The sequence below is a fragment of the Sus scrofa genome, chromosome 7 (genome assembly GCF_000003025.6).
Source record: "Sus scrofa isolate TJ Tabasco breed Duroc chromosome 7, Sscrofa11.1, whole genome shotgun sequence".
NCBI lineage: Eukaryota > Metazoa > Chordata > Mammalia > Artiodactyla > Suidae > Sus > Sus scrofa.
In genome coordinates this window covers 111,269,547-111,297,194 of record NC_010449.5, presented here as the reverse complement: position 1 = coordinate 111,297,194, position 27,648 = coordinate 111,269,547, and the positions used below count along the sequence as shown (strand labels likewise).

The 27,648-nt window shown below is 48.4% G+C and overlaps 1 protein-coding gene and 1 long non-coding RNA gene across 20 annotated transcripts in view; one reads left to right on the top strand and one right to left on the bottom strand.

The window, feature by feature from the left end:
- Positions 1 to 27,648, top strand: part of FOXN3 (forkhead box N3) — a 417,615-nt gene that overhangs the window by 156,912 nt on the left and 233,055 nt on the right. For 16 of the 19 annotated variants that reach the window (XM_021098352.1, XM_021098365.1, XM_021098361.1 and 13 more), the window contains 1 exon segment: positions 21,781 to 22,337. In XM_021098352.1, coding sequence (XP_020954011.1) covers positions 21,795 to 22,337 — 543 coding nt within the window. In that variant the 5' untranslated portion in view covers positions 21,781 to 21,794. 19 annotated transcript variants of the gene reach the window in all.
- On the bottom strand, positions 13,806 to 21,105 carry LOC106504530. The gene is made up of 4 exons (XR_002346205.1): positions 21,001 to 21,105; positions 16,931 to 18,357; positions 15,638 to 15,823; positions 13,806 to 15,521 (listed from the first exon to the last, which is right to left on the bottom strand). It is a non-coding gene; the product is annotated as a collagen alpha-1(I) chain (long non-coding RNA).

The following is a 27,648-nucleotide window of genomic DNA, read 5'->3' as shown; positions in this document are numbered from 1 at the left end:
TCTGTATTGCTGCAGGTTCATCAGCATCTCCTGAATCGTAAATAACATCAAAGGAAAGGGCTGGTCACTGACCAAGAGCTTGTGGCTGAAAGGTGACCTACGGCAGAGTCCCACAGTTGCCCACTCACAAGGGTCGAACCCTCCGCTCTGCCATGGACTGAAGTAGGGCTCCCTCTGCTCCATGGGTTTGAATTGTTCCCTTCTCCCCAAGCCCTACCAGGAAGCTCTTGCAGCAGCTCTTGCAGTCAGATGGGCACACCTGGATCAGAGGAGGGGGTGGCCCTTTCTTTCCTTGCTTTAGTGGGGGTGGGCAGGACAAGAAGCTGAACTGGTGAGGCAGGATGGCGCCCTGGCTCAGAGCCCCTTGGGGCAGACTGCTGGGTTCGCTCTCGCAGCTCTGTGGCCTCTTAGCCGAGTCACCTTTGGCAGGTCGTTTTAACCTGCTGGGGGCCCACACCCCTCATCTGTAATAGGGGGACAACAGTACTGCCTTGAAGGGCAGTTGGCTGGCAGAGGAGATGGCCCATGAGCTGGATGCAGGCTCTATAAGGCCAGAAGCCTATTCAGTGTGGGGTAGAGAGGAAGGGGCCTCTTTAAGAAAAGAATGGAAGATTACACATGACAAATATGAAACCAGGTATCAGGGTAAGCATTTATTTCAAATGATGAAAGAAAACACAAAAAGGTATATGATTATAAAGCCGACATCCCAAACATCATGAAATTGAAACAAAATAACATATTATTATTAATCAGCTGTTAAACACACAGTCTGTGTTACTTTTCTTCCTGCGTTTTTAGGGCTGCTTACTCTTTGATCATTTCTTCATCTGACAAGGATTTGGGAATGCCGTTTTCTCTCTAGAGAATAGCAAGATAATTGACCCATTCTTCCAGCATGATTGGTTGGGATTTGCTTTTTATTATTGATAGTTTAGATGAGTTTTTTTAGCTTCACAACTGGTTGCCGGTAGTGCCATGTAAATTTTTAGGATTATTGTCAAATTTGGGGAACCTCTTTCAAGTTTCCTTCAATATAGGAACTATAAGGTTACATTTCGTATTAAGTTTTTTTGTGTGTGCAGTGTCTAATCTTAAATACGAAAGATACCCGTTCAGTACATTTCTGGGGTCCTTCCTAGGGCTGTGGAAGGGGCCTTTGTGAGCAAGGGGTCCTGGGACTTAAGCTTCTGTATTTCCTGGTAAATTCTCCTGTGAGTACTCAATGAATGTTACCTCAATCCTATTTTATTATATTTATTGGCACTCATCTTTTTAATTCTGTAGTTTTATATTTACCAAACAATGAATTCTCATCGACACTAAATAGAATCTTAATTTAGTTAAATTTGTGCCACAGTCATTCATTCAGTATCATTTGTTGACTGTCCACTTTGATCAACCTACCTCCGGTTGATCATTGGGAGCCTTCGATGACATAAGGCAGGTAACATACAGCTAAGTGTCTAAATGTAGCAGCTGCACAGTAAACTTGGCTACTAAGACCATCACCACCTTGGGGGTATCAAGTGGACAGAGTGTCCTTCTGGGAGGTTGGCATGAGCCCCGCTTCGGTCACACTCTGAGACTTGAGTGGGAGTCGTGGATTGTCTAAGATGCTAGATGGAGGTGGCCTCCCCTCTAGCCACGAATTCTTCATAGTTAATCTCCACTCCTGAATTCTCCCTTCATCAGTAATGCTCTATTAATATGACCAAATTTATACATGAGGCCATCCTTTTAAAGTGCTCAGGGATAATGTTGAATTTCATATTTTTTCCTAAGTCCAGCCACTAAATTTGTCAAAATAGTTTTCTCTATTTTTTTTTTAATGGAAGTCGAGTTGATTTACAATGTTGTGTGAGTTTTAGGTGTCTAGCACAATGAGTCAGTCATATATATATATATATATACACACACACCACACATGTGCATGCACACACACACACACGCACACTGTCTTTCTCATATTCTTTTCCCTTATAGGTTTTGACAAAAGATTGAGTATAGTTCCCTGTGCTCTACAGGAGGTCCTTGTTGGTTCTCTACTTTATGTATAGTGTGTGTAAATGGTAATCCCAAACTCCTAATTTATCTCACCTCCACTTCCTCTTTGACAACGTAAGTTTTTTTTCTATGTCTGTGGGTATATTTCCATCTTGTAAATAAGTTCTTTTTCTGTTTTTTCTTTTTTTTTTTAGTTTTCTCAATTTTGTAATTTTTAAAAGTTCATTTTTATTTTATATTGGAGTCCAGTTGATTTACAATGTCATGTTAGTTTCAGGTATACAGCAGTGACTCAATTATACATTGACATATATCCATTCTTTTTCAGATGCTTCCCATATAGCTTATTATGGACTATTGAGTTGAGCTTCCTGTGCTACACAGTAGGTCCCTGTTGATCATCTCTCTGTAGTGTGTCTATTTTGTAATGTTATGGTCTTTCTTCTGGGAAGAAATATCCGTGGACAAGGAGTTAAGAAGTTGGATCTGCTGCTAACTGGGTGGGGATCTGGCGGGATGCTCTGGGATACAAATGACAGAAAATCCAGCTCAGTGTCCACACAATAGAGGAAATATGTCAGGTTCTTGCACTGAGTCCTACTGGACTTGACTATTCGTCAACACCAGTCTGACACCCCTGGAGCTGATGACAGGGTCAGACCTGCCCAAACCACAAGGCTGGGAAATCTGGGGTGCTGTTAGGAAGGGAGAGACTAGCCACCAGAGAGGACACTTACCAGTGTGTGCGTTCTGACATGTAGCCCTCAGTCACTTTGCTTCTCTGGGCCTCAATTGTCCCATTAAATTAGGGGCTTGTCTGAATCCATGAGTGAAGTCCTTCCTAAGGGCAGCCTTTATGATTATTTATTTATTTATTATCTTTTTTGGTCTGTACCCAGGGCATACAGAGGTGTTCAGGCTAGGGGTCGCATCAGAGCTGTAGCCGCCGGCCTACACCAGAGCCACAGCAACGCCAGATCCAAGCCACATCTGCGACCTACACTGCAGCTCAAGGCAACACCAGATCCTTAACCCACTGAGTGAGACCAGGGATCGAACCCACGTTCTCATGGTTACTAGTCGGGTTCGTTACTGCTGAGCCATGATGGGAACTCCGATTTTATTTTTATTAATTAGTTTTTGTAGGGAATAAACAGACCTTTCCTGGCCAGTGCTGTAAAGCCAAGAAAACAAATAGCTCTGTTGAGAGTAAGCGCTAAGTCAGGGCAGTCAGCCTTAGGAACTTTCTTCTTCCCCATGGGTTGTAGATTTTGATCGAGAAAAATGAGCAGCGGGGGATATGAGGGAGGACCCCTCGAACTTGGCGTCTCCAGCCTGCTCCGCCTTAGTAAAGTGTATTTCGTTTGTGGCAAACGTAAAACATGGTTGTTCATTCACAGCAGATCCGGGAAGGTCTGGGCACGGCTTCTTTTTCTTACCATAACCATCGGAGGCTCTGCTGGGATGCTGATCTCAACAAAGGAGCCGAGAGAGGTTTAATTTGGACTCAGAGGGAGCTGGTGTTGGCAGAAGCCGGAGAGTGACTCTAAATGGCAGTGGAATCAGATCCCTGTGGAGAGTTGCGGGTTTCTCAAGAATGAAACCACAGACCTCAGCTTTCTGCTTCATCCACTTCTTACGGAGCCTTTGGCTAGTCTGGACAGGAGGTTCCAGTCGTGGCACCAGGAGAGCTTTCAAGGAAGCATCTGGGGGTGGTTCCTGAGGGAATGAGCTCCTCGGCCTTGGTCCCAGAATCTATTTGGGAGGGGCGTGGACGTGGACAAAGATGACATGAGTCCTGGAGATGGCAGTGAGGTATGGGCGCCTGTCCCCCTCCCCTCCCGTGTACAGGGCTGTGTGCAGGCTCTGAGGACCTATGGGCCACGGGGCTGCCTGAGGAGGGAGGTTTTACCCTCCTGTCCAGGATGTATGGGGAAAAGGTAATCTGATTAGTCGTACAGTCAGCCCATTTTTTTGGTGGCTGGCTAATTTTTGAACATATTTATAGATTTGGCAAAGGTTGATCTGGGCCTTGATCTAATTCTCTGCCATATAGCTTTTGGAAATTCATTCTGATGTGGTGGTCAGTGGTGTTCTAACCTGGCAGAACAAGTACCACCCAACTTTGTGTGTGAACTGCAAGAGAAGCAGTTCGAAGATGGTTTCTAGTCAAATGTCTGTGCCTTGGAGGCATTAGCTTGAAGTGAAGCCATCAGATCTTTATCCCCGTGGCTGTAGGTCCTTTGTTGGGTGCGGGAAGGGGACAATGGGGATAGGAGAAAGACTAGATTGTTCTAGTTGCCTAATGGGCAACTTCGTAGCTGTTTGTTCCTTCCAAGGGTCCATCCGGATGGGAGTGAGGGACCAACTTGGAGATTCAGGCCTCGTCTCTGGAGTTATCCACTGGCACGTCCTCCCCGCAAATCTTTGTGTTTTAGATTCAGACAGGAGCACAGTGCTGCTGTGTGACCACGGCCCTCCGTCTTCTGGTATTTGGTAGCGATGGTTGTCATTCATTGATGTCCATTTCTATGTGAGCATCAGGAGCCCCGCGTGTGAAAGTAGAATGCGTGCCTGTGTCTAGTGGTCCCTTTGAAAAGTCCTGTGCAAAAACCAAATCAGAGAAACCCCGAAACCTCTGAGGAGGAAGCCCGAGAGGTAGGCTGCAAGCAGCAAGTTACATTCTGTGATCTTGGAAATTCGATCTTGGATGGGATACAGAGATAGGAGAGTGTGGTGGTTAAGCGCATGGACCCTGCAGGCCAAGGAGACTGGGGTCTTCACTTTCCATTTCACCTCTTAGCACCAACTGTTTGACCGCTGGCACATGATTTTTCTTTTTTCTTTTCTTTTTTTTTTTTGTCTTTTTGCCATTTCTTGGGCCGCTTCTGTGGCATGTGGAGGTTCCCAGGCTAGGGCTTGAATCGGAGATGCAGCTGCTGGCCTACACCACAGCCACAGACAGCAACATCAGATCTGAGCCGCGTCTGCAACCGACACCACCGCTCACGGCAACGCCAGATCCTTAACCCACTGAGCCAGGCCAGGGATTGAACCCGGAACCTCATGGTTCCTAGTCGGATTCTTTAACCACTGAGCCATGACGGGAACTCCATGAACTTCTTTAAGCCTCGGTGTCCTCATCTGTAAAAGAGGCTGACAGCACCTACTTGGTAAGGATAATGGAAGGATAAAATAAATAATGCAGGTAAAGCTCTTGGCTGAGTGCCTGGCATATGGGAAGCGCTGGAGAGCTTTGTTGCTGTGTATGCTGTGTAGTTCTCGGGGTTGCGGTAATTGGCTGCCCGGTGTTCATGGTTTTGGCTTTGCTGTCTGGGCGCCTTGAATGTGCTCAGGCTGAAGTGACCTTACCCTTGGTTCTCCTCGGGGCAATTAGAAGTAAGGTGGGGTTCCGACGGTCTCCGGACAAGCTGGGTTTCCCACCAATGAAGGAGAGGCGAATTCTGTCTTATCAGACATGATGCTAGGGAAGGGCCCCACGTGGCTGGGTTTCAAAGCAATATGTTGTTCCCACCCTTCCACAGAGAGGTGACAGAAATCTAGTTAGTGCAGAGTTACAGAGAAGCTGAGACTTCCCTGGGAGGCCGTTTTAGATGTCTCCATTCCTTCGGGTGGAACTGGGTTTTTACCTGTTGTGTGGTTACAACAACAACAACAACAACAAATCTGCAACCACTCTTGCACAGAGGATGGAAAGAATGGCTTCTTACTAGATACAGAAGCAGGGATACTAGATACAAAAACAGGCAAAGCACGTGAAGACCAACCAGGCTGCTTGTCGGTAGGTGGCAAAGTACTTTGCTATAAATATTGCAGGACGACTCTTTCTCTACTTTAAAAAAAAAAAAAAAAAAAGCTCTGCATTTCAGACAACAGAAATGGCTGGACAAGTCTTTAGTTCATGTGCAAGAAACTGAAAACGACGTGAAAGATTTTCCTTAAATGGAGACAGCGCTTGGCCCTGTCTCAGGCTGAAGTTAAAGCCAGGGTCTGAATTTGCCTCCCATGCATTACTTCTCACATGTCATGCGGGTTTCCTGGGCCTAGGACCTGGCGATCGTTCATTTTTTTCCTGTAATCTCGAGGTGTGTACAGGGCACAGCTCAGCCTCAGACCTTTCTGCTTTCAGTTTTGGTTAGTCAGAACCTCCATCTGGCGGTACTGGAGTGTGAGTGTTTTCTGTGGCTTTTCTGCGGCTCCTTTTCAAAGTATTCAAAGCAGTTTAAAAATACATAATGTTCGGCGATCTGACCAAGAACTAATGTAAGTACTTATTTGGGGACTCTTTCAAAAAAAAATCTATTAGATAGATTTGAAACTCTTTAACTCTTACAACATCTTGGAAATAGATACTAAGATGAAAAACAACAACAACAAAAAACGGTTCGAAAAACATAGGACTAGTTCTCCACAGTCATCCTGCTTTTAGTGGTGACAGTAATTGCAAATAGCACAGTTTGTGAAAACAGAAGAGCTGAAATTCTTTATTTAATATTAAACAGGAAACTGAAAGCAGTCTGCAGCAATGTGGTGGGTTTCCAGCAAACCTGCTGCTGGGTTTATCTGTGCTGAAAAGCCTAAATGAGACGTTTCCCCTTTTATTCTGTTAAGATGGTGAGTGTTCATGAAAATCTCAACCCAAACACAGCCATTGGAAGCAGAGTCTGTCTTCTAAGGTTTTCAAGCAACCCGTTTCCACTAGAACCTAAGGAAATTTGGAAGCAAATTGCAAACCTCTCCAAGGGTGGAAAATGCACTTTTGTTTCGCCTTTGTGCAGGGCTGTCACTCACCCAACATGTGCATATGAATATTCTTTCCGAAGACCTGGGCTTCATTTTAAGGTCAGCCTTCAATTTTGAGAGAATATAATTTGTTGCTATTTTTAGAGCATCATGATTGCTCGTAATAACTAATGGAAAAAACTCAACAGAGAAATAAATGTGTAACAGCTGTGTCTGCTTAAACTTGATTAAAGGCAGTAAAAAAAAGTAAACAGAAGAATGAATGTGACAATAGACGGAGGGAGAGGCCAGTATCCCACATTGTGAAAAGTTTTACAGACATAACTCCCTCTCCTTTGGAGGCCGGCAGAGTCTGTGTTGAAAGTTTACTTTACTGTTTGTCTTGAGTGGGATCCGTGTTGTAGTGAATAATTTATAGGCAGCATGAATGAGCTCATTAGTCACCTTTTCAGACTTTAAATGAGTTTTGTGGTTGTCATTACTCGAGCCTTATGTTCAGCCGCCGAGCAAAATGACAGTTTGGCAGTTGGCTGCCTTGTTGTGGGGCGGCCTGCTTCCCCCCTTCAGGTCTGCGTCGCTTCGGGGTCTCATTGAAACCTTCCCCTTCTATCCCTGGGCCAGCCCAGGGACTCTCACGTTTCAGATGCCTTTTGCACCCCAAGTTTAAATGAGTTTTTTGGGGCATTAAAAAAAAAAAAAAAAAGAAAGAAATCCTTCTGTTGCTTCTGCCAGACAGAGGGAAGGGGATGGAGTGAGCTTCCCCCCACCCCCCAGCAGCTGCTGTGCATTAGGCCTTTTGTGCTTGGTTTGATACTCAAGTTCTTCAATAGCGGTAAAGCTAAGGAGTCCCTGTTGAGTGGCCCAGCCAGGCTTTCACATGGTGGCGGGCGTTTCAGGCAAGGGGATGTCACTGGAGTTTGGAAGGAGAAGGCTGTGCTGGAGTAGGTTTTCATTGTCACAGTCCCGAACACCCATGGGGTGTGGGTGTGTGTGGATGCAGAAAAGTATTCCAGCCAATCTGCCTGGCCGGAGTCCCGAGGCCAAAGGGAACCACGTTTTTCCTCCAGAGAGGTCAAGATGGTGTTTCCGGAGCCCAGCCAACTGGAGGGTCCACGTCATTGGGAAGGGCCATTGCTTCTTCCCCATCTCCACGTCTTCCCAGCCCAGATCGTTCAGAGACAGCAAATGGTTGCAGCTGCCTCCTCACCGAGCCCTTGGAGGCTTGCCTGGGAGGCTGGTATGTGGGGAAGATGAGCCTGGCCATGCCGGTAGCAGGTGGGATTTCTTTGGAACGGATGTCACGTCCCTTTGAACCTGGCCCGGGCAGCCTCCCGAGAGCACTGACGTCCACTCTCTGGGACTGGTCTCCATCCGGAAGTCAGGACTCTGTGGCATGTCCACCTTGGCCCTCGGGTAGCCTCTGCTGGCACTCCCGGTGCATGGACGCTTGCCCGGGGAGTCTCAGCCAACTGCCTGGACCACCCCGTGCTGAGGTCTCTCTGACATTAGCGATGAGCAACAGGCACTCATGGCTGCTGTCACCAACGTGGGCAGCACCCCCTTCTGGGATCCATATTGTTAGACAGCTGGCCCAGCACCGTGTGAGGCGTGGAAGAGAGATGCTTGATATTCCTCTCCAGAAGAAATGCCAACTTAAAAAGGACGCCTGGTTGTTTAGGGGCCAAATCTTTGGAGCCAGTCAGAGTCCCATGTCTTTGAGTACAGAGATGTGAGGTGCCGTTAGGGGCACCCACAGAAAGACAGCCATCCATTTGGCCACTTCCTGCCCAGCCCCCACCCCTTAAGAGGTGGAACCACTCACATGCACTCATGGCTCCTGGTTTATGGGCGCATTTTGCTTGCCTCTGAATCACAGGGTTAAAGGCACAAGCGATGCTATTTTGGGAAGGAGGAGGGGTTTCAAAACAGACCGTGCTGGTGAACTGCACTACCCCAGTAAAAGAGAGTTCACGTTTGGCTGTCATAGTACATGGATTACGTTGCTCATCTTCATAACTGAATTTTGTACAGCAGGGAAGTGTGTTGGTAATAGTTTTATTCAATGTAATGTTTACCAGAGAGTTCACCAAAGTTGGAGCTTTTATTTGGTTTTGAAAAGACCATCTGAAAGAGAAGAATTGACTGTTTTCTTTCACATCTCTCTGAAGAAAGTAAGAAGAGAGAAGTTATTTCTTGGCACCGTGAAGACTCTGGCAGACATAGTCCCTGAAACCCATGAGACTGTGGGACTTGGTGTACTTGCTGAAGGGAGGAAAAGAGTAAATGCGCTTGAAAACTTCAGAGGACGAAAAAGTTGATGATGCTACTTTTCTTTCCCAAATCTGGTTACTAGTTTGAGAGAAGGATAAAAAAAGAGCATTTTTTTTTTTTTTCTGTTAAAGTGATTGATGTTTTTGGTTACCACTAATTCCACATGCTATAAGCAGAAGTATAAGACAGGGTCTTTGCCTCTCAAGGCATTTACAGTTTGTTTGACACTCAGTAGCTAGCTGATTTATTTTTTTATTACAAGGGTATATCATACCATATTGATTATGACATGGAAGCTGAACTTTATTTTTTTGCAAGTAGTCCCTTTTCAGTTTTTTCTTTTTATTTGTATGCTTTCTTTTTCTTTTTTGCTTTTTAGAGCTGCATCCACGGCATATAGAGATTCCCAGGCTAGGGGTTCTAACCGGAGCTACAGCTGCCAGCCTATGCCACAGCCACATCAGATCCAAGCCTCATCTGCAACCTACACCACAGTTCATGGCAACGCCAGATCCTGAACCCACTGAGCGAGGCCAGGGCTCCAACCCGCGATCCTCATGGTTCCTAGTCAGATTTGTTTCCGCTGAGCCATGATAGGAACTCCTATTGGTATGCTTTCTTTTTTTTTTTTTTTCATTTGTTAAAGTTTTATTGAATCATAGTTGATCTACAATGTTGTGATTCATTCCCCTTTTAAAGTCCCTTTTTCCTTCCACTTCCTGGTCACATTTTTTCCTCTCTTGAACCCCACTGTCCTGGCCTTCACATTCTTGACCCCTAAGAGTTTAAGACAGAACCAAATGCTCTGGATTAAGCTGAAGCTTCGTTTGGTTCCTAACTGGAACATGGCTCCAAACTCTGGAGCCAGACTGTGTGGGTTCAAATCCTAGCCCCATCACTCGCCAGCTGTGTGACTGTGGGCAGGTGGCCAAACCTCTCTGTGCCTCAGGTTCCTCATTTATAAGAGGGGCATAATAATAGTCCCTAGTTCACATGGTTAATGGGAAGCCGAAAGAGTGAATATTTGCAAAGTCTTAGCACACTCCCTGGTACTACGTTGATGATTAAATCCAGTTGATCTTCATTATTCGTGGATTCCATATTTGCAAATACTCATGCTTGCTAACATGTATTTGTAGTCACAAGTCAATACTTGTGGGGCTTTCATGGTCATTTGTGGACATGGGCAGAGTGGCAATACAGTTGAATAAGCCGACACACACATTCCCAGTTGAGATGGAACAAAGCCACTCTCTTTTTGTTTCAGTTCTCATACTGTAAACAAGTATCGTTTTTGCTATTTAGTGTCCCATTTTGTTGTGCTTTTGGTTGGTGAGTTTGCTGTTTGAAATGGTACCCAATCACAGGGCCAAAGTGTTGTCATGTGTTCCGAAGTGCACGAAGGCTGTGATTGCTGTGGGGAGAAAAGACAAGCTTTCTTGTGTTTGCTAAGCTTCATGGAGGCCTGAGTTAGAGTGCTGCTGGCTCCAAGTTCAATGTTAATGAATCAACAGTATACAGGGAATAAGGCATCTTTATTTCTTTATCCTATGGGTGAATCTTTTTTTTTTTTTCTTTTCATGTTTTAAAGTTTTACTGAAGTACAGTTGATTTACAATGCTGTGACAGTTTCTGCCATACAACAAAGTGACTCGGTTATACACATACACACACCCATTCTTTTTCGGGTTCTTTGCCCACAGAATTTGGGGTGGAGTTCCTTGGGTTATACAGCAGGTCCTTTTTGGCTACAGAAGGTATCCTTGAGTGGAAAGAGTTGATCAGTTAACATATTGAGCAGTTAATGAGAAATGTTTCCCGTGGCTTGCAGGAGCCTAAGCCTCTGTTTTCTCTGGGAGCAGGAGTTCAGTGTTTGCTCCTTCAGTGTTTGCGGAGGCTTTAAAGAATACAACCACGGTGAACAGTGGGGACTGACTGCAGATGAAGGGAATCCAGGAGCTCCGAGGGGTAGCTGCCTTTAGACCAGCTTCTAAACTACAGGAGGATCCCTGGCAGGACAGGAGAAGAAGTAATTCTGGCCAGGCAGCGTGCCTCAGCTGGGCACAGATTTTCTAAAGAATTAAAAAAAAAAAAAAAAAAAAAAAAAGATGGAACTACATGTGGTCTCTTACAGGCATACATTGTTACAGAGGATCCATCCGGAAACTGAGAGTAAATGTGCCCTCTCCCCCCACATTCTTAATTCAAAGAGTATTTCCCCTCATTGTGGAACTTACATAAGAGGTGGCAGAAAATGTTTGATACTCACAACCAATAAAAGGAAAGCTTTCCCTCCATCAGACAACAGGCCTCATTACTTGGGGTATAATGTTTGTTATACTTAGCAATTCTCTGGTTTGCTCGGAGCGCCAGCCTTCTCAGAAAGGGATCATTTCATCCCTTCTGATTGAAAAGATCACAGAATGCCTCGATTTGGTGAAAAGCTTGGCCAACATCTCTCTTTTCCCCCCAAACTCTCACTTTGTGAAATGTGTGCAAATTGCTTCGCACATGAAGTACACGAGAGGTGAAAGGGACTCAGAAAAGGGGACGCTTAATCGCAAATGAGGGAAAAATGCATAGAGAAGGGAACGGAGGGAACCTGGGGGACTGTGGCCCATATAATTTAGTAACATGCCTCTAGCCTCTTATTTTGGCAATTTCCAAGTTCCCACAACTTTAAACAACGTCTCAACAAACAGGGTCCTAAAACCATTGCTGCATCTTTCAGGGCCCTCGCTCAGTACCATCCTCTGTGTGTGGCAGACACTGGGGTGACTGCTTGTCTACGCTGCTAACTACAACAGGCATAAATCCGAGTTTCATGGAGCTTATTATCTCATGGGGTTAGGCGGTCTGGTGGGGCAGTTTCTTGTCTTGTTATGGCATCTCCTTAGGATAAATTCCTAGAAGCTGGAAATTGAGTCAATGGCCATGCTCACGGAAGTTCCTCAGACTGCACAGTTGTACCAAGTCACATCCGTACTAATACTGGCATGAGTATTCTTTTTTTTTTTTTTCCTGTCTTTTAGGGCCACACCCGCGGCACATGGAGGGTCCCAGGCTCCGGGTCTGAGCTACCGCTGCTGGCCTACGCCACAGCCACGCCAGATCCCAGCTGTGTCTGCAACCTACACCACAGCTCACGGCAATGCCAGATCCTTAACCACTGAGCGAGGCCAGGGATCGAACCTGCGTCCTCATGGATACTAGTTGGGTTCGTTAACCACTGAGCCATCATGGGAACTCTGGCATGATTATTCTTTTTAAGTCTGTGCCAGTTGGACAGATATCACACACAATTGGTTGAACTGGCATTTCTGCGATTTTTTTTTTTTTTGCTGAGGTGGAGCATCTTTTCATGGGGATATTGCCATTTTTCTCTTTTTGTGAAACTGACCCATTTTTTCATTAGCGTGCTAATTTTCTCATTGAGTTCTAAGTTATAGATGTAAAATATTAACCCTTTCTTCTATGCATGACAAATACTTACTCATTTTTGTCTTTGAACTTGACTTATGGTCCTACACACAAAATTTAAGTTATTCTGCAGTCAGATATGTCAATATTTTCCTTTTGATTTCTTAAAGTAGCTCTAAGTGCAAGGGCACTGGTATATGTTTTACAAATTTTCATTCATTTACTCTTTATCACAACCCTATGTAGTGGATCTTGCTTGTATCCTCTTTCTTAACGCCCCCCCCCCCCCCAGCCTCCACCTTTTCCCCTTTTTTGGCCACCCTGAGGCATATGGAGTTCCTGGGCCAGAGATCAGATACAAGCCACAATTGCAACCCACTGAACCTGCGTCCCAGAACTCCCAGGAGGCTGCCACAGCGGGAACTATTTCCCCACCCCCCCGCTTTAAGATGAGGAAACTAGGTAGAGAGAAAGAAGTTACGTACCTTGAGTAAGTTTACCCAGCTAGGAGATGATGAAGTGAGATTTTGGACCTACTCCCAGGGTCCCATGCTGGCCACGAAGCTGCATCATCTCTGGGCTTGGTATTAGACTCTCTCTATGTGTATTCACTTGTGGTTACTTCATAGATCCTCACTGGGTCTCCTGCATCCTTGGGGGCAAGTCCCAGTTTCTTCCCAGTGCCCTCCAGACAGTACTGGGCATAGTGTAGATGGATGCTTAATAAGTACTTGCTGACTAAAGGAACTAAGTCTGGATTCTGGACCATCAGCTCACACTTGTGATTCTGCTCAAAGAGGAGTTGACAGGTTCTGTACTTTCCATTTTGCCTCCAGCAGGTGACTTGCTAAGCTTGGGTTTGGCTTGGGTACCTGAGCTAATGAACTTCCCTCCACTGATTCAGCTGTACCCTCCCTTACTCCACACAGCCCTCTTTCCCTCTTGGATTAAGCCTCCTGGCTCTAATCCCTGTTGCAGAAATTCTAGTTAGCCTTTTCCCAGGTTCCACCCTTCAGAACCTGTCTTATAAACACCAAGAAGGCACAAGAGGAAAACCCCAAGAGGGGATGCCTGGAAAGCCCAAAGGATGCAGGACCAAGCCTTGAAACGCACTGAGAGATGGAAGATCTTCTAGCTGTGGTCCTGGGTCTCTTTTCTTTTTACACAGGAGGAAAGGAAATGAGCAACTATTTTACTCTTACAAACAGCATTTGCACATGTTATCTCAAAGAGACATAGTCAACCCACGATTAAAAAGTTATCTTTGACCTTTTTATCTTCTCACATTCAATCATCTGATAGATCATCTTGGTTCTTCCTTTGAAGCCTCTTGTGCATTCATATTTTTTTTTTTCCCCAGTCTCACTGACTTCTCTAATTCAGTGGGTCCCAAAGTGTGGTCCCTGGAACAACAACAGCTGCATCCATGGGGTGGGGACTTGTTAGAGATGCAAATTCTCAGGCCCTGGCCCAAACCTACTCAATCAGAAACTCTGGGGGTGGAGGCCAGCAAGCTGAGTTCACATAAGCCCTACAGGTCATTCTGATGCACCTTCGAGTTTGAGAATCACTGTGCTGGTGGAAACCCACTTTATCATGAGAACATTATACATGTGTTGGGTGCTCATGGTAGAAAATTTGGAAAATATACACAAGTATGAAAAATGCAGGGAGAACATTACCCCATAACTCTGCCACTCAGGGGGAAACACTATTTGAATATTTTGATCTTTTTTTTTTCTTACTAAAAAACACATTAAAATCATCTTTATTTCTTTTTACACGGATGACTGCAATGCTTTCTGAATGGTTTGGTCTGCAAATGGTTTTCCATTTCCTTCAGTCCCAAAACTCATCTTGGATCCCTGAGTCCATTCTTCTTCTTTTTAAAAATTGAGATATATTTGATATATAACACTGTGTAAGTTTCAGGTGTATAGCATATCAATGTGATATGTTTATACTGAAATATGATGGCTACTCTAGCATTAGCTGATAATTCTATTGTGCCACATAATTACCATTTCTTCTAGTGTTGAGAATAACTAAGATCTAGTCACTTAGCAAGTTGCATGGTTATAATAGTTTTTTTAATAATTTCCTTTTTTTTTTTTGGCTGCACCCGTGGCATATAGAATTTCCTAGGCCAGTGATTGAATCCTAGCTGCAGTGGTGACCTATGCTACGGTTGTGGTAATGCCAGATCCTCAACCCACTGCACCACAGCAGGAACTCCTATCATACAGTTTCGTTGTCTATAATCACTTACTGTGTATTAGGGCTCTAGGACTGATTTATCTACTAGATGCGAGCCATTCTTTTTTCAGCCTATAGAAATGTGATAGAGCAACCTGTGGATTCAGAAATATTCAATGAGGTCCTCTTGTCCTCTGATTACTGCACGTAAACTGCTCACCTTAGCACAGAGGGAGTTTTGTGATATGGGAATCCTCTCTGATGCACTGATATACATGCTCCATAAGGAACAAAAACTTTGTCTCTCTGGCACCTAACAATGCCAGGTACTTGGCGGGCATTCAGTATATTTGTTCAGAATGCATCTTCTAATATGGTCAAGTCTTATTTGAAAACTGTATATGTGCCATTCATGTCTCCCATCTGGGAACACTTGTGCTGTGGTGCTTTCTCAAAATGCACATGCCCAGGACCCCCCCAGGAGATTCGGATCTATTAGGTGTGGCTTCCTGGGTATATCCCCAGTTGAGAAGTTCAGGTCTAAAATGCCCCTTCCCCATTTCTACAGGCCAAACATGGACTTGTGTTTATTAGATATTCTTCCAAAATCACCTCCCCTCCCTTCCCCAGTCCAGTTATACCAGATGGTTCCACCATGCCCCCTGCCTCCGCTGTGAGGAGGGGATGGGGAGAAGGAAGAGTTACCTGAATCAGGCCGAGCCAATCAGATGATTTCCCCGAGAATCGGAAGTCTGTGGTGGAAGGCGAGGCAGTCTGAAGGTGGTGGGTGCTGGCCATCAGAAGGTCCTTTGCACTTGGTGCTGGCAGCCACGGGTGGTCACATGTGAGCAGAAGCAGCCAACCTTCAGATACACAGAGGGAAGGAGGAAAGACATCGTGTGGGCTCAAAGGGAAGGAGAGGGATGCAGAGGAAAACTGCCTAACGATGCCCCAGTTCCACGCAGCCCAGCTGTGCTACCCGTGCCAGGCTGCCTCGAGTTCCCTCGTGGGTGAAAAGGCCACTCTAAACTTTCAGCTGAGGTCTGGAATCCCCCGTTTCAGACAGACTGGCAGACACGTGTACCCCGTTCTCCACATCAGGCAGGGCTGGTCCACCACTTCCTCTTCGGGTTGATGATAGCTCCTTACATCTCTTGCTGCATTGCTAACGAGAGAGAGAAATTAAGAAATATGACTCAGAATGGAAGAACCCAAAAGCCATAGAGGGCAAGAGAGGTGAGCTCATGAAAGGTAGGCTTATCTCACTGCACTCTGCCCTCCACTAAGGGCTCCTCCTGGCCCAAAGCTTGCCACATCTTTATGATTTTGTTCACCTAGGATGGCTGGTTCAGACACTGGAGGCTAAGCTTGCACGAGAGCTTTAAAAATGACATAATTGTTATGCAATAACCATGCATCTGTCCTTTTGAGCTCTGAGGAAGGACAGAGGTGCAAGTACCTGTCATCTCTACTTAGCATAGAGATTTCTAGCCACAGTGTGAGTGTGGCTGGGATGAGGTGGTTTGGGACCTGTTGATGGAAGGGGAGGACGGAAGAGGACACTTTCTAACTCTCCACGCCAGGAAGGGGCTAGAGCAAAGGTCTCCGGCCTTGGTTCCTTTGATGAGAGATTCCCCAGCCTCGACGGGGAGGCCTGATGGAGTCGTCTCTGCTGGACGGAGCCCCTGTCCTGGCTTTGTTACCAGCCCTGACTTTCAGAATCTCAAGCTCAAGACTTGAGAAATATCTAGTTTGTCTCTCTTGCCTCACACTTTCTGCTTAGTGACTTGGGGTAGGTCCGGTCAAGTGCTCAGTCATTAAAGGGGTGGGGCTGGGTGACCTCAGGCTGCCCCTGGGCCTTCACCTCTGAATCATCTTCTGGGGGGCGGGGGGGTGGGGGTGGGATTGGCCTTTGCAGGGTAAGTAGTTACACCTGCACTGAGTGTCCTGCGGAAAACTTGCCACCCACCATCATCTTGGAGCCTCCTTAAGGGGAATGAGTCTCAGATTGATTCGGGTTTCCTTATTTTTAGCAATTAAACATTTTCAGAAGCCCTGTGGCATTTTCTTCCCCTCTGGCTAGGTGACAAGGTACTGCAAGCTGGAGGGGTTTCTGAGAGAGCTCACTCCTGGCCCTCTCATTAGTTTTTCTGCAGTTTTCAGAGAGCCCAAAAGGGCCAGTGCTCTTGGGGGGGGACGGGGGGAACGAGGGGGGACGGTGGGCAGAATGACCTGGGCTGCCTTCTGTAGAGGAACTTATCGACTTGCTTACCTGGGGCTGGTGTGCAATCATATTTTTATTTGTGTCACCACCAGGGTGTCCTGTTGAGCTCGCTTTTCATCCTCTCCAAAAGCAGCTGCCTGGTGTGGCTGCAGCAGCGGGTGGCCCATCTTTGGAGGTGTCGCTAAGACTTGGGAGTGGTGGCCCTGCGAGTTGGCGGCGGGGTTCTGGAGAGCTCTAAATGTGAAGGACATGAGGCTTGTTTTCGCTGGAGGCTTAGAAGTAGGCCAGGGCGTTCGCAGAACCCACTGGAGGCTCCAGGGTTTGGCCTCCAGGACGGGCCTCTTGCTCTGTAATCTGTAATGGCCACCCTCCCTCGCTGGGCAGACACGCGCCGGCAGACTGACTCCACCTGGGCGGGAGGCAGCGGTGCCTTTGTGCCTTTCCTCCCCGGGCACGAGGTGGCAGCTGGAGGAGGGCTGGGGACGGCCCCGGGAGTCCCGCCAGGACGCCGTAGTTGGGGAGAAGTGGAATCTCTTCTCCCCCTCGCAAGCCTCGCCGGCATCGTAATTCTTTTTATTTTTACTTTCGAGCCATGTAAGGCGTGCGGATGGGGTAGGAGCGTTTGGGCGACACGTTGCCAGCGGCGCAGCGCCCGCCGGCCCGCGTGGCCAGGGCCCGGGGAAGGGACAGGCCGCGCACCGCCCGCCCCACCAGACCCGCCACCCACAGTCGCGGCTGCCCCGGGTCGCGGAGCCCCAGCCGGCCACCCCCGCCCCGCGGGGCCACGGGGTGCGAGTGCGCGCGGCCCAGCCCGGCCTGGGCTCCGGCTGCGCCTCGGAAGCGCCCGGATGCGAGGCGCGGGGCCGATTGTGGTGCAGGGGGCGCGGGCAGGGGCTGCCCCGGCGGGTCCGCGCCCCAGGCCGCCGGCGGCCCGGCCCACGTTTTCCCTCTCTCCGGCTCCCTCCGCCCCGTCCCTCCCCTCCCCTCCCCACGGCTCCCCTCCCTCCCCGCGCTTCCCCTCCTCCTGCCTGGTCATGTGTCGCCTTTTTTTGTTTGCAGTGGAAACAATTTCTCGCCGCTCGGCGCGCCCCGGCCCGACGCGCCGCGGCGGAGGCGAGCGGGAGGCGGGACGGGGCGGGGAGAGCGGCGGGGCCGGCGGGAGGACGCGCGGCGCGCCCGGCGGACGCCGCAGGTCCCATGCCGCGCCGCGACCCCCGCGCCCCTGCCGCCCGCGCCCGCGGCCGCCCCCCGCCGCCTGCCGCCCCGGGCTCGCCGCGCCGCGCCCGCGCGTCCTTAGCCGGGCCACCAAGCGATGCCCGCTGGGCGCCTGCGAAAGTTTGTCGGCTTCCGCTGAAGGGCAGCGGCGCCCCCGCGCCCCCGCGCCCGGCTCCGGCCAGGTGAGTTTGCTTCCCGCTCCCGCTCGTGCCCGAGCGGGTCTGAGGTGACTCGGGGCGGGGGCGCTTGCCGAGGCCGTCCTGGAGGCGACCTCGCCGCTCTCGGCAGACCAGGGACTCCGCAGTTCTTGGGTCTGTGTGTGTGTGTGTGTGGGGGGGGTGGCTGGGGTGGGGGGCCTGGCCGAGCGAGGAGACGGGAGCCCCCGAACGGGAAGTTGCCCGGTCCGAAGAGTTTCCTGCCCCGACGTGCGGGCTCTTCCCCTGTGTCTTGATTTCCGAAAAAACGCCCGAAAGGAATAGAGTTGGTATTGTCCGCGGAGCACAGGATCGCCGCTGTTCCGGGATGGGGCAGGGGGTGCTGATCAAGGGGAGACCCCAAGATGAGAGACAGGCTCCTAACAAAGATCCGCCCCCCCCTTTCCCAAACTGTGCAGGCTTGGCACTGGCAGGGAGCGTCTCCCGAGACTCTCGAGGCCAGACTCCTCCTCACCCCGGCCCTCTTTGAAACCCTCCTTGGGCCCTGGAGAAGTTGGGGGACGGCGGGCTTTTATTGATGTGTTTTTAAAGCTCGCTGCGGTGCGGCCAATAAAAGGTTTATGACATCTGACCGGCAGTGAAGGTATGCGAGCTCCCAATTGCCCTGTATACGGGGAGAAGAGCAGTTTCCCCCGTCGCCTGGCAACGCCGCTGATTGACGGGAGACACAGCCAATCGCCGCTCCCGAAGGTCCCCTTGAAATGATTTTGACAAGTACTGTAGACTGGAGTGGAGCGCGTGCGTGCGTGCGTGCGCGCGCGCAGAGGGGGGGTCACTCCCCCCAACCCACCCCCCCGCAAAAAGCTCGCGGCTGCCCTGCTCCGCTTGGGGAGGATTTCTCAACTTTTTTAAAGTTCACATTGAACATCTGTTCAGAGCTGGGCCAGTAATGTCTTTGTCAGTTATTTGGAGCCTTTCTGGTAGGGGGCAAGAAACCAGCTTGTTTTCTTGTTATATTTTCTCCGTTAAAAAGGAAAAAGGATGAAACACAGCAAGTCCAAAAAAAACAAGAGGAGGGTGTGTGCGAAGGGGAATGTAACCAATAGCAAACCGAAAAGTTGTAAGGAGGTCACTAGTGAATAACTATTTGCGTATCTGGTGGAGCAACCTTATTGACAGCAGGTTAAAAATGTTTGCTTAACTGCAGACTCACATGATCCGGATTTCTCCCCTCTCGCTCCCCGAAATAGGAGGAAAAAAAGATTTGGTGAAATTTGTAGTTAGAGTGTAATAATGGAAAACTCAGCTGTGGTTTCTGGGAACTGTTTTTTTTTTTTTTAAATGGAACTGTAGTGATCAGCAGCTCTTGATAGATACCGTTGCTGTAAAATTTGAAATTTATAGGGATGCAGTTAACAGTTGGAAAGCATGGGGTGGGTGCACAGGAACACAAAGCAGACAGATGATCCAAGGGTGCTGAAGCCCTGTAACCCTCTTTTCTTGACAGTGCCGTTTTTCCAATAAAACCATATTGCTGGCAATGTTTGTTTAAAACAAAAGAGAACATGGAGAATAGCGTGTTAGTTCCTTTGGGAAGCTACTGACAAATAAGCAAATTAAAAAGAAAGAGAGCAGCATGTTGTCATAGCAACAGTGCAATTAAATTACTTTACTGTCAGCCATGATATAATTTTCCTGTTTGGAAGCTCAGGAGACATAAAACTTTCATCTAGAGCTAAAGTTGACTTGAGTGGCTGGGTCATTGTTCTCTCTTGTACTCGACTGTGTGGATATTACTGGTTTTCAGAAAATTTGGTTATTTGATAGGATCCGTGGAAACTGAGAGACACAAGCCTAATTTTGATTTGTTCATTAAAAAAGGGAAAAGCAGTAATAGGCTGGTCTCTGTCTTACCCCTAAATCTAAGATACTAGGTTATCCCTTAAAATGTGTTCAGTGCCGTTCGGGTTAGTTTCCTCATTTGATGGAAAATTATTTCCTGTGGCTGAATCTGATGCATCTGGATTGCTCGGCCTCTGTGAGACTTTGGTGCCCCTGGAAGTTTTCTCCCTTTAGAGCTGGGCATCTCACAGCAGGTCCAGAGAGCTCCCCCTCTGGCTTTCTGTCTGCAGGTTCTGTCTCTCCACCTTTTGGGGGAGGGAGGGTGCTACCATCTCAGGCACCTTTGGCAGGCCGTTTAGTGTTCCACATCATGCTTTCTGGACTCATTCTAGAGCTTCCCCAGCTGAAGCGACAGTTTATTTTAGGCGTGGTGTCAGTGAACAGTTCAAGCCTTAGAATGATCACATCTTTGCTTTTGATGCGTTCATTCTTTTTTTTCTAGATAGACTTCTTGGTCTTCTTAGGGGTGAGGTAGGGGATAAAACAGACTGGGTTTTTAAGTCAAGCACATAGTTTGAGCACTGCAGGCGGAGAGGGGGAGGCCTCTTTCCTTATCTTACTGTTCTTTCTGTCTCACATGGAGCGTGTGAGGGTTGAACGTGCTTTGTATCTGTCGGGGTCACGCTGTTTGTGGACTCGTCACCTCCCCATTTTCTTTTCTCATTAGATTTTTGACTCCCTGTTCGAGGTCATTGATGACAGTGGGGGAGGGGTAGAATAGAATGCTTTTGCAATTTTTGCTGGCTTTGCCTTCTTTCCCGAAGCTCTCTGTTGCTCTTGACCTTCACCCATGGTAATTTCAGTTGATGGTTCATCTTCGCATTCCCATTGCCTGAAGGTTCTCACCTTTTCCTTTAGAGTATAGTGTCCCAGCGAAATGAAACACACTTCTTCCTCCAGTGTGAATCCACAGAATTCTTGGCATCGCTTGTAAGACTTGCCAAATGTCATCGTCGCTGCAGAGTTTTGGATCATGACTTGTGGCGAGAGAAAGAAAAGTAATCCCATAAAACGCTGCCAAATTGATGCTCACTGTGGCCACAGGTTTAATTCCCAGGCGGTCGTGATGGTCTTTGTATGGAAACAGCTGAGCTTAATCTGAAACAACTGGCCTTAAACCTCCAGGTGTATTCTGTTTTTCTTTTTGAGACCCGTCAACCCAAAGTGCCCTGGGTTGTGATTGTGCTTGTTTTGCGGTGTCCATCGTGAGGCTCGAAAGGATTTTGTCTGTGCGACATATTCACATATCATAGGTAAACTGAGGCAGCAAGGAAGAACTGATTTGCCCAGGGCTGCAGGGAGAGCATCCTCATAGCTCAGGAAGAAGGCGTTGTGCCATTTCCCATTTTTTTTTTTTTTTTTTTTACGATGCTCATGTACCTTAGAGGTGCTGGCATCATTTCCACTCTTGAACTTAATGGGTAAGGGGTCCCTGTGCTGTGTGCATGGTGGGCCTGTTACTGTTGCTGATCGGGCATCTCCGTGTGGCGGAAGTGGGAGCCTGCATGGCAGGGGGTCTACGGGGGTGGCAGGGGTGGAAGGGGCCATAATCATGAGGGAGGGCCCAGCTGCCTCTCTTGTTTTGGGTTTCACCGCCTCATCTTTCCTCTGTCCTGTGTTTCCCAGGAGCCTTCACGTAAATGGGTCCAGTCATGCCTCCCAGTAAGAAGCCAGAAAGCTCAGGAATTAGCGTCTCGAGTGGGCTGAGTCAGTGTTACCGGGGCAGCAGCTTCTCCAAGGCCCTGCAGGAAGACGATGACCTCGATTTTTCTCTGCCTGACATCCGATTAGAGGAGGGGGCCATGGAAGATGAAGAGCTGACCAACCTGAACTGGCTGCACGAGAGCAAGAACTTGCTAAAGAGCTTTGGGGACTCCGTCCTGAGGAGCGTCAGCCCCGTCCAGGACCTGGACGACGACACGCCCCCGTCCCCCGCCCACTCTGACATGCCCTACGATGCCAGGCAGAACCCCAACTGCAAGCCCCCCTACTCCTTCAGCTGCCTCATATTTATGGCCATCGAGGACTCTCCAACCAAGCGCCTGCCAGTGAAGGATATCTACAACTGGATCTTGGAACATTTTCCGTATTTTGCGAACGCACCTACTGGGTGGAAAAACTCAGTGAGACATAATTTGTCATTGAACAAGTGTTTTAAGAAAGTGGACAAAGAGAGGAGTCAGGTAAGCCTCTGCGTCTGGGAGTCACGTGTTCCTTTTCCCCATTTATACAACATGTTCAGGACTGTGAACTCGCCGTGCGGACGTGGCAGCAATCAGCAAAGAGTTCTGACTCATTTCATTCATGGAGATAGTTGTCAGGGACTTCCTGTGTTTGGCGTCGGTCAAGCTGGACTGAGGGTTTCCCACTAGGGTGTCTGAACTTTGTCACAAAACAGTGGTTTACAGACTTGATTGGTCCCTGTAGCATCCTTCAGTGGGGGTGGGTCCCTTTGGTTTTAGAGACCAAACAGGTCTGTGTTCTAAGGGCAGCCATGCACCATGAGGTGTGTGTATATATCTGTTTGAGGGCAATTTCCAAGGGCTAGAGGGAAATGGCATTTATTTTCTTTCTGAATATTAACTTGGAGAAAGGCAACTGGCCCAGGATTCTGGAATAAATGGACAGTTGTGGCCATGGCGGGAGGGGGGGGTGACTTGAGTATCCTTATGTACTCCGAGGCCAAAGACGTGAATTATCCAGGTGCCCCTCTTGAAACTGGGGATCTACAAAGGGGATGGCAACTTTGAAACTCCCTGAGTAGGGAAAGAGGGCTGAGGGGCAAGGTTTCCATTTGAGACTGACTTTTAAAATGTTGAATTTTAAGCTTTTGAAGCCTTTAAAGCTTGGTTCGCCAAAAGAAGGCAGTTTTAGCGATTGCTCTTTCTTGTAAGAAATAGAGTAGGTGCGGTAGAGATAAGATTGGTTGGTAGAACTAGAAATCAAAATTGTGACCTAGCTTGGCATTCGGAAAATAAGTCGCAGCCCCAGTTAAAATAAGTTGCCGGGGTGAAGCCCTGTTTCTCCTGCGGCCACTGAACACGCTTGTCTGTAGATGCTGTTCCCCTGGCGTTTATGTTGAAGATGGGGGCGGGCGAAGATGGGGGTGGGCGTGTGGGGTCTGCGGAGGGTGTTGCCCGGGAAGAGGAAAGCTGTGGATGCTTAGGAGCTTTGCCGCTGCTCTCTGGTGCAGGTGGTGTGTGGATACGGTGCACACATGTGCACACGCCTAAGTGCTCGTCCCAGGTCCTGATGTCTCTATAGCTGTGATGGCTGGGTGCTGCTCTCATCCCCAGGTGTCTGTCACTTGCCCCCCTCCCCTCCACGTGCCAGGGTGGGCATCCAGAGACCGGCCCCTGGACTTGCTGAGTGTTTACAGATCATTCCTTGAACTTCAAGAAAATCGCTGCTCCCCTATAAAGAACCAAGTCTGGGGTATTAAAAAGCTTCCATCTAGGTGGGTCTGCAAGAGAGAGAAAGTCTTGGGAAGCAGTTCCAAGGTTAGAGCTTTCAGGTCCGCCAGGGCCCCATGTCACCGATACAGCAGTGATTGGGGCTTTTAGGTCCACGGGAAACGATTCTGCAAGTTGCCGCACGCCTATGTCTGCATATTTGCCATAGGCTGGGACACATAAAAGTAATTTAGCAAATGCACGCTCTGCAATGTTGAACAAGGCCAGCTCCAAAGTGTGCAGAGACTTGGGAAGATTATTCATCAGCCTGGGGTTGACAAGAGGGTGTTGGATGGCACCCTGGCAGGAGCAAGCACCATCTCCCCCTTGCACCCCATCCTCTACCCCCCTCCCACTCTGGGAGTCATGTTTTCCTAGGGTGACGGTTGTCACCCTGCAGATAGCGCCTGTCGAAAGGGCATGGTTTTAAGGGCTTGAGATTGGTAATCTTATGAAATGTTGAATTCTGCCTTCCTGGCCGCACTGACCTGTAATGACACGTTTCTGATCAAATGCCAGTCAGTTGGGTGGCGGGGAGTCTGGTCCCGTGTGTGTGTTGATGCTGTGAGAACACAGCAACGTGTGTGAATTTCCCTGCTTTTCCTCCGGTTACCTGGGGTCTAGCTGATGGCTGATCTGACAGGACCAGACTCCCAGGTACCCTCAGGCACTGGTCCTGGCCCATTCATTTGGGGTTTTCTGCCCTGGCCTGCTAACTAAGGGAAAGGCGTTCCTTCCACATGCTGCCCAGTGAAATTCCCTTGGGCTCACAGGTAAACTTATTTTTTTACCAGGGGGTTTTATGAGGCTGTCGCTCTCCTACACCAAGGTTCCGCTGTGACGCAGTGACTAAATGTGCCAGAATGTTGGTGAGGAAGATGTTAGGGCATGGGGGACCGTGGAAGCCTTGCCAGCTGTGTACAGAGTTAGGCGTCCCACTTTTCATTTGCTTTTGACAAGTGTAGGGCACAGTTTTAAACTTGGCGTAACCCCCAAGAGACCGCTGCATCCTGTGTGATCCCTGTCCCTGGGGAGGTGGGACATGTCCCCTGCTGGACAGCTGCTTGGCCGAGGTGCTGGAGAGGGAACAGACTGGACTGCATCAGAACCCCCTGTGGCACCATCACCCCTTCTTGGTCCCTCCCTGGAGACTCTGGCTCCGTAGGTTTGAGGTGGGTTGGGGAACATTGGAGTTCTGATAGTTCCATAGGTATTTCTGATTTGCAGCCAGATTTGGGAATCCTTGAACTTGATGCTCTTTTGGGTTCTTTCCAGTGCTGAGATTTCATCAAGAACAAATTCTCATGAATGAGTAAGTTAGGTGGAAATAAAGGTTTGTTTTTTTTTTTTCTTCCCATTTTTATCTCTAGTAGGACTCGATAGGTTTTTTTTTTTTTTAATTTCCCATCATGGAAAATTCCAAACATATACAGTAGAGAGAATAGTATAGTGATTTTACTATCACTACCATTGCTCCTTCCACATTCAGTAGTTAACAAGGGCCGGCCTCCCTTACTTCATTCCTTTTTTTTTGTCTTTTAGGGCTGTACCCATGGCATATGGAGGTTCCCAGGCTTAGGGGTCAAATCGGAGCTGTCGCCTCCAGCCTATACCAGAACCACAGCAATGCAGGATCTGAGCCGTGTCTGCGACCTACACCAGAGCTCACGGCAATGCCAGATCCGTAACCCACTGAGCGAAGCCAGGGATCGAACCAGCGTCCTCATGGATGCTAGTCGGGTGCGTTAACCACTGAGCCACGACGGGAACTCCACTTCGTTCCTTTTTTGTTTCACTGTTGCTTCTGTATTTTGAAGCACATCCTAGCCCTCCTGTCATATTAACCCACCATGTCTTTAGTGTGCCTGAGTCAGAAGAGGTTCCCCAACTGCAATACCAAGGTCACTCTAGCAGAGGGACCAGGTCTTCGGTATCACCTGATGCCAGATCTGTGTTCAGATACCCCTGGTGGTTTACAAAATGTTTGAATGAGGACCCAAACTTGGCGTACATGGGGCGTTTGGCTTCGTTTCTTCAGCCCCTTTCTATCCCCAGCAGACCGACTCTCCCGCCCAGTGCCCCTCCTTGCCAAAGAGACTCCTCCACACAGTCTGACTGCTTCCCTGGGATTTCATTTAGCTTGTTCCTCGATCCCCTGCTACATATGTTCCGTGAAGTGCAAGTGAGAGCTAAAGGTTGGATCGTATTCTGCCTCGTTCTCCCCAGGACTCTTGAACACACGTCCTGTGCCTGCTCACCCCCAGGAAGGCTGGGTGACCCGCTGCAGAGCTTGAGCTGTGGGATCACGTAGGGTCGGCTGCTCCCTGCTCTGCACAGGCCCCATCCGCCTTCATCTTGTGGTTCCAACTATGGCTGAGCTTTGCCCGAATCCATGAAGATAGAGGTCCCACGTCTTGAGATTCAGGTGTATGTTTCCTAAATACAGATCTTAGTTGGGACTATAAGATGAGCGTGGACTAATCTCCCTGAGTATTTGCAAACGAGAGGTACAGGTTTGTTTTTTTAATGTACACTGGAGTATAATGATTTAGGCATGTGTGTTGCTGTTTCCATGCTTTTTCTTGGCTTTCTCTCTTGCCACTTGAACAGAAGAAACTTGGTCATAAGAGGGCTTATAAAGGAAACGCTGTGCAGAAGCACGTTTCTTATATGCAGGGATGGATGCTTTCCGTACAGTTGTAGCTTATCCACATAAGCGACTTCTCTCTGTTGAAAGAGAACTGGATCTAGTTTTGGTGCTGGGGGCGCCTGGCCGTCTTGGGGCTCCGTTGTCTCAGCTATAGACGCTGGAGTTGATTGTCACTTGGGACTTCTCACCTTGAGGTCTTTGAATGTCAGAGGCTCTGCAGATAGCCTGAAATTCTTTGACAACATGTCATATGACTGCATTTTCCTAGCCCATCCCAAGATTGTGTCTGATCAGCTTTTAGAATCTTCATGGGACCTCTGGCCTGGGAAAGGTGAAGGACCACTGGTATTTGATAATAACAGTGGTGGACTTACCACGTGTTCTTTCCTAATATCCCCTTTCTTCCTCACTCCACCTCTGCGAGGTAGGTCCTAGTTTCCTTCTTAAAATAGATGATGAGTTAAGCTCAGCACTGCAACTTTTTTTTTTTCTTTTTAGGACCGCACCCAGGTGTATGGAAGTTCCCGGCTTACACCACAGCCACAGCAACATGGGATCTGAGCTTTGTCTGCGACCTGCACCACAGCTCATGGGAACGCCAGAGCCTTAACCACTGAGCGAGGTCAGGGGTTGAAACCGTATCCTCGTGGATACTAGTCAGGTTCATTATCATTGAGACACAGTGGGAACTCCTCATTAAGCAACTTGCTGGAGGTCACAGAGCAAGTAAGTAGCAGATCAGGAATTCACCCATATTCCCTGCAGTTCCGGAGGGCAAGTGCTTAAATGAACCCTGGCGCTTGTCTACACTTTCTCAGTGTAAAGGCTGCTATGGATGATCTCTGTGTGCTTCCTCAAAATACTCTATGAACACGAGTGGGGCAATTAAAATAATCCAGATGGAGTTTCTGTCGCGGCTCAGTGGTTAACGAATCCGACTAGGAGCCATGAGGTTTCAGGTTGGATCCCTGGCCTCGCTCCGTGGGTTCAGGATCCGGCATGGCTGTGAGCTGTGGTGTAGGTTGCAGACGCAGCTCGGATGTGGCGTTGCTGTAGCTCTGATTGGACCCCTAGCCTGGGAACCTCCATATGCTGCAGGTGTGGCCCTTAAAAAAAAAAATAAAAAAGCAAAAATAAATAAATAATCCAGATAAACCCCAAATGTACTTTGGGGGGTGCATACAGGAGAGAGAAAGGTAAACATGGAGAATTTTGTCGTGTTGTTGAGATGGGGCCAAGCTCTGTCCTCATCAAGCAGCTGGAAAGGTGTTGTGTTTGCATTAAACCTATTGCTGCCCTCCCGGCCCCCTATTTCCAGAGCCTGTCCCAGGCCCCCTGCCTCCCAGATCCCCTCCACTGAGGTCTAGCCCAAGCTCAAAGCCCCTTCTCCCT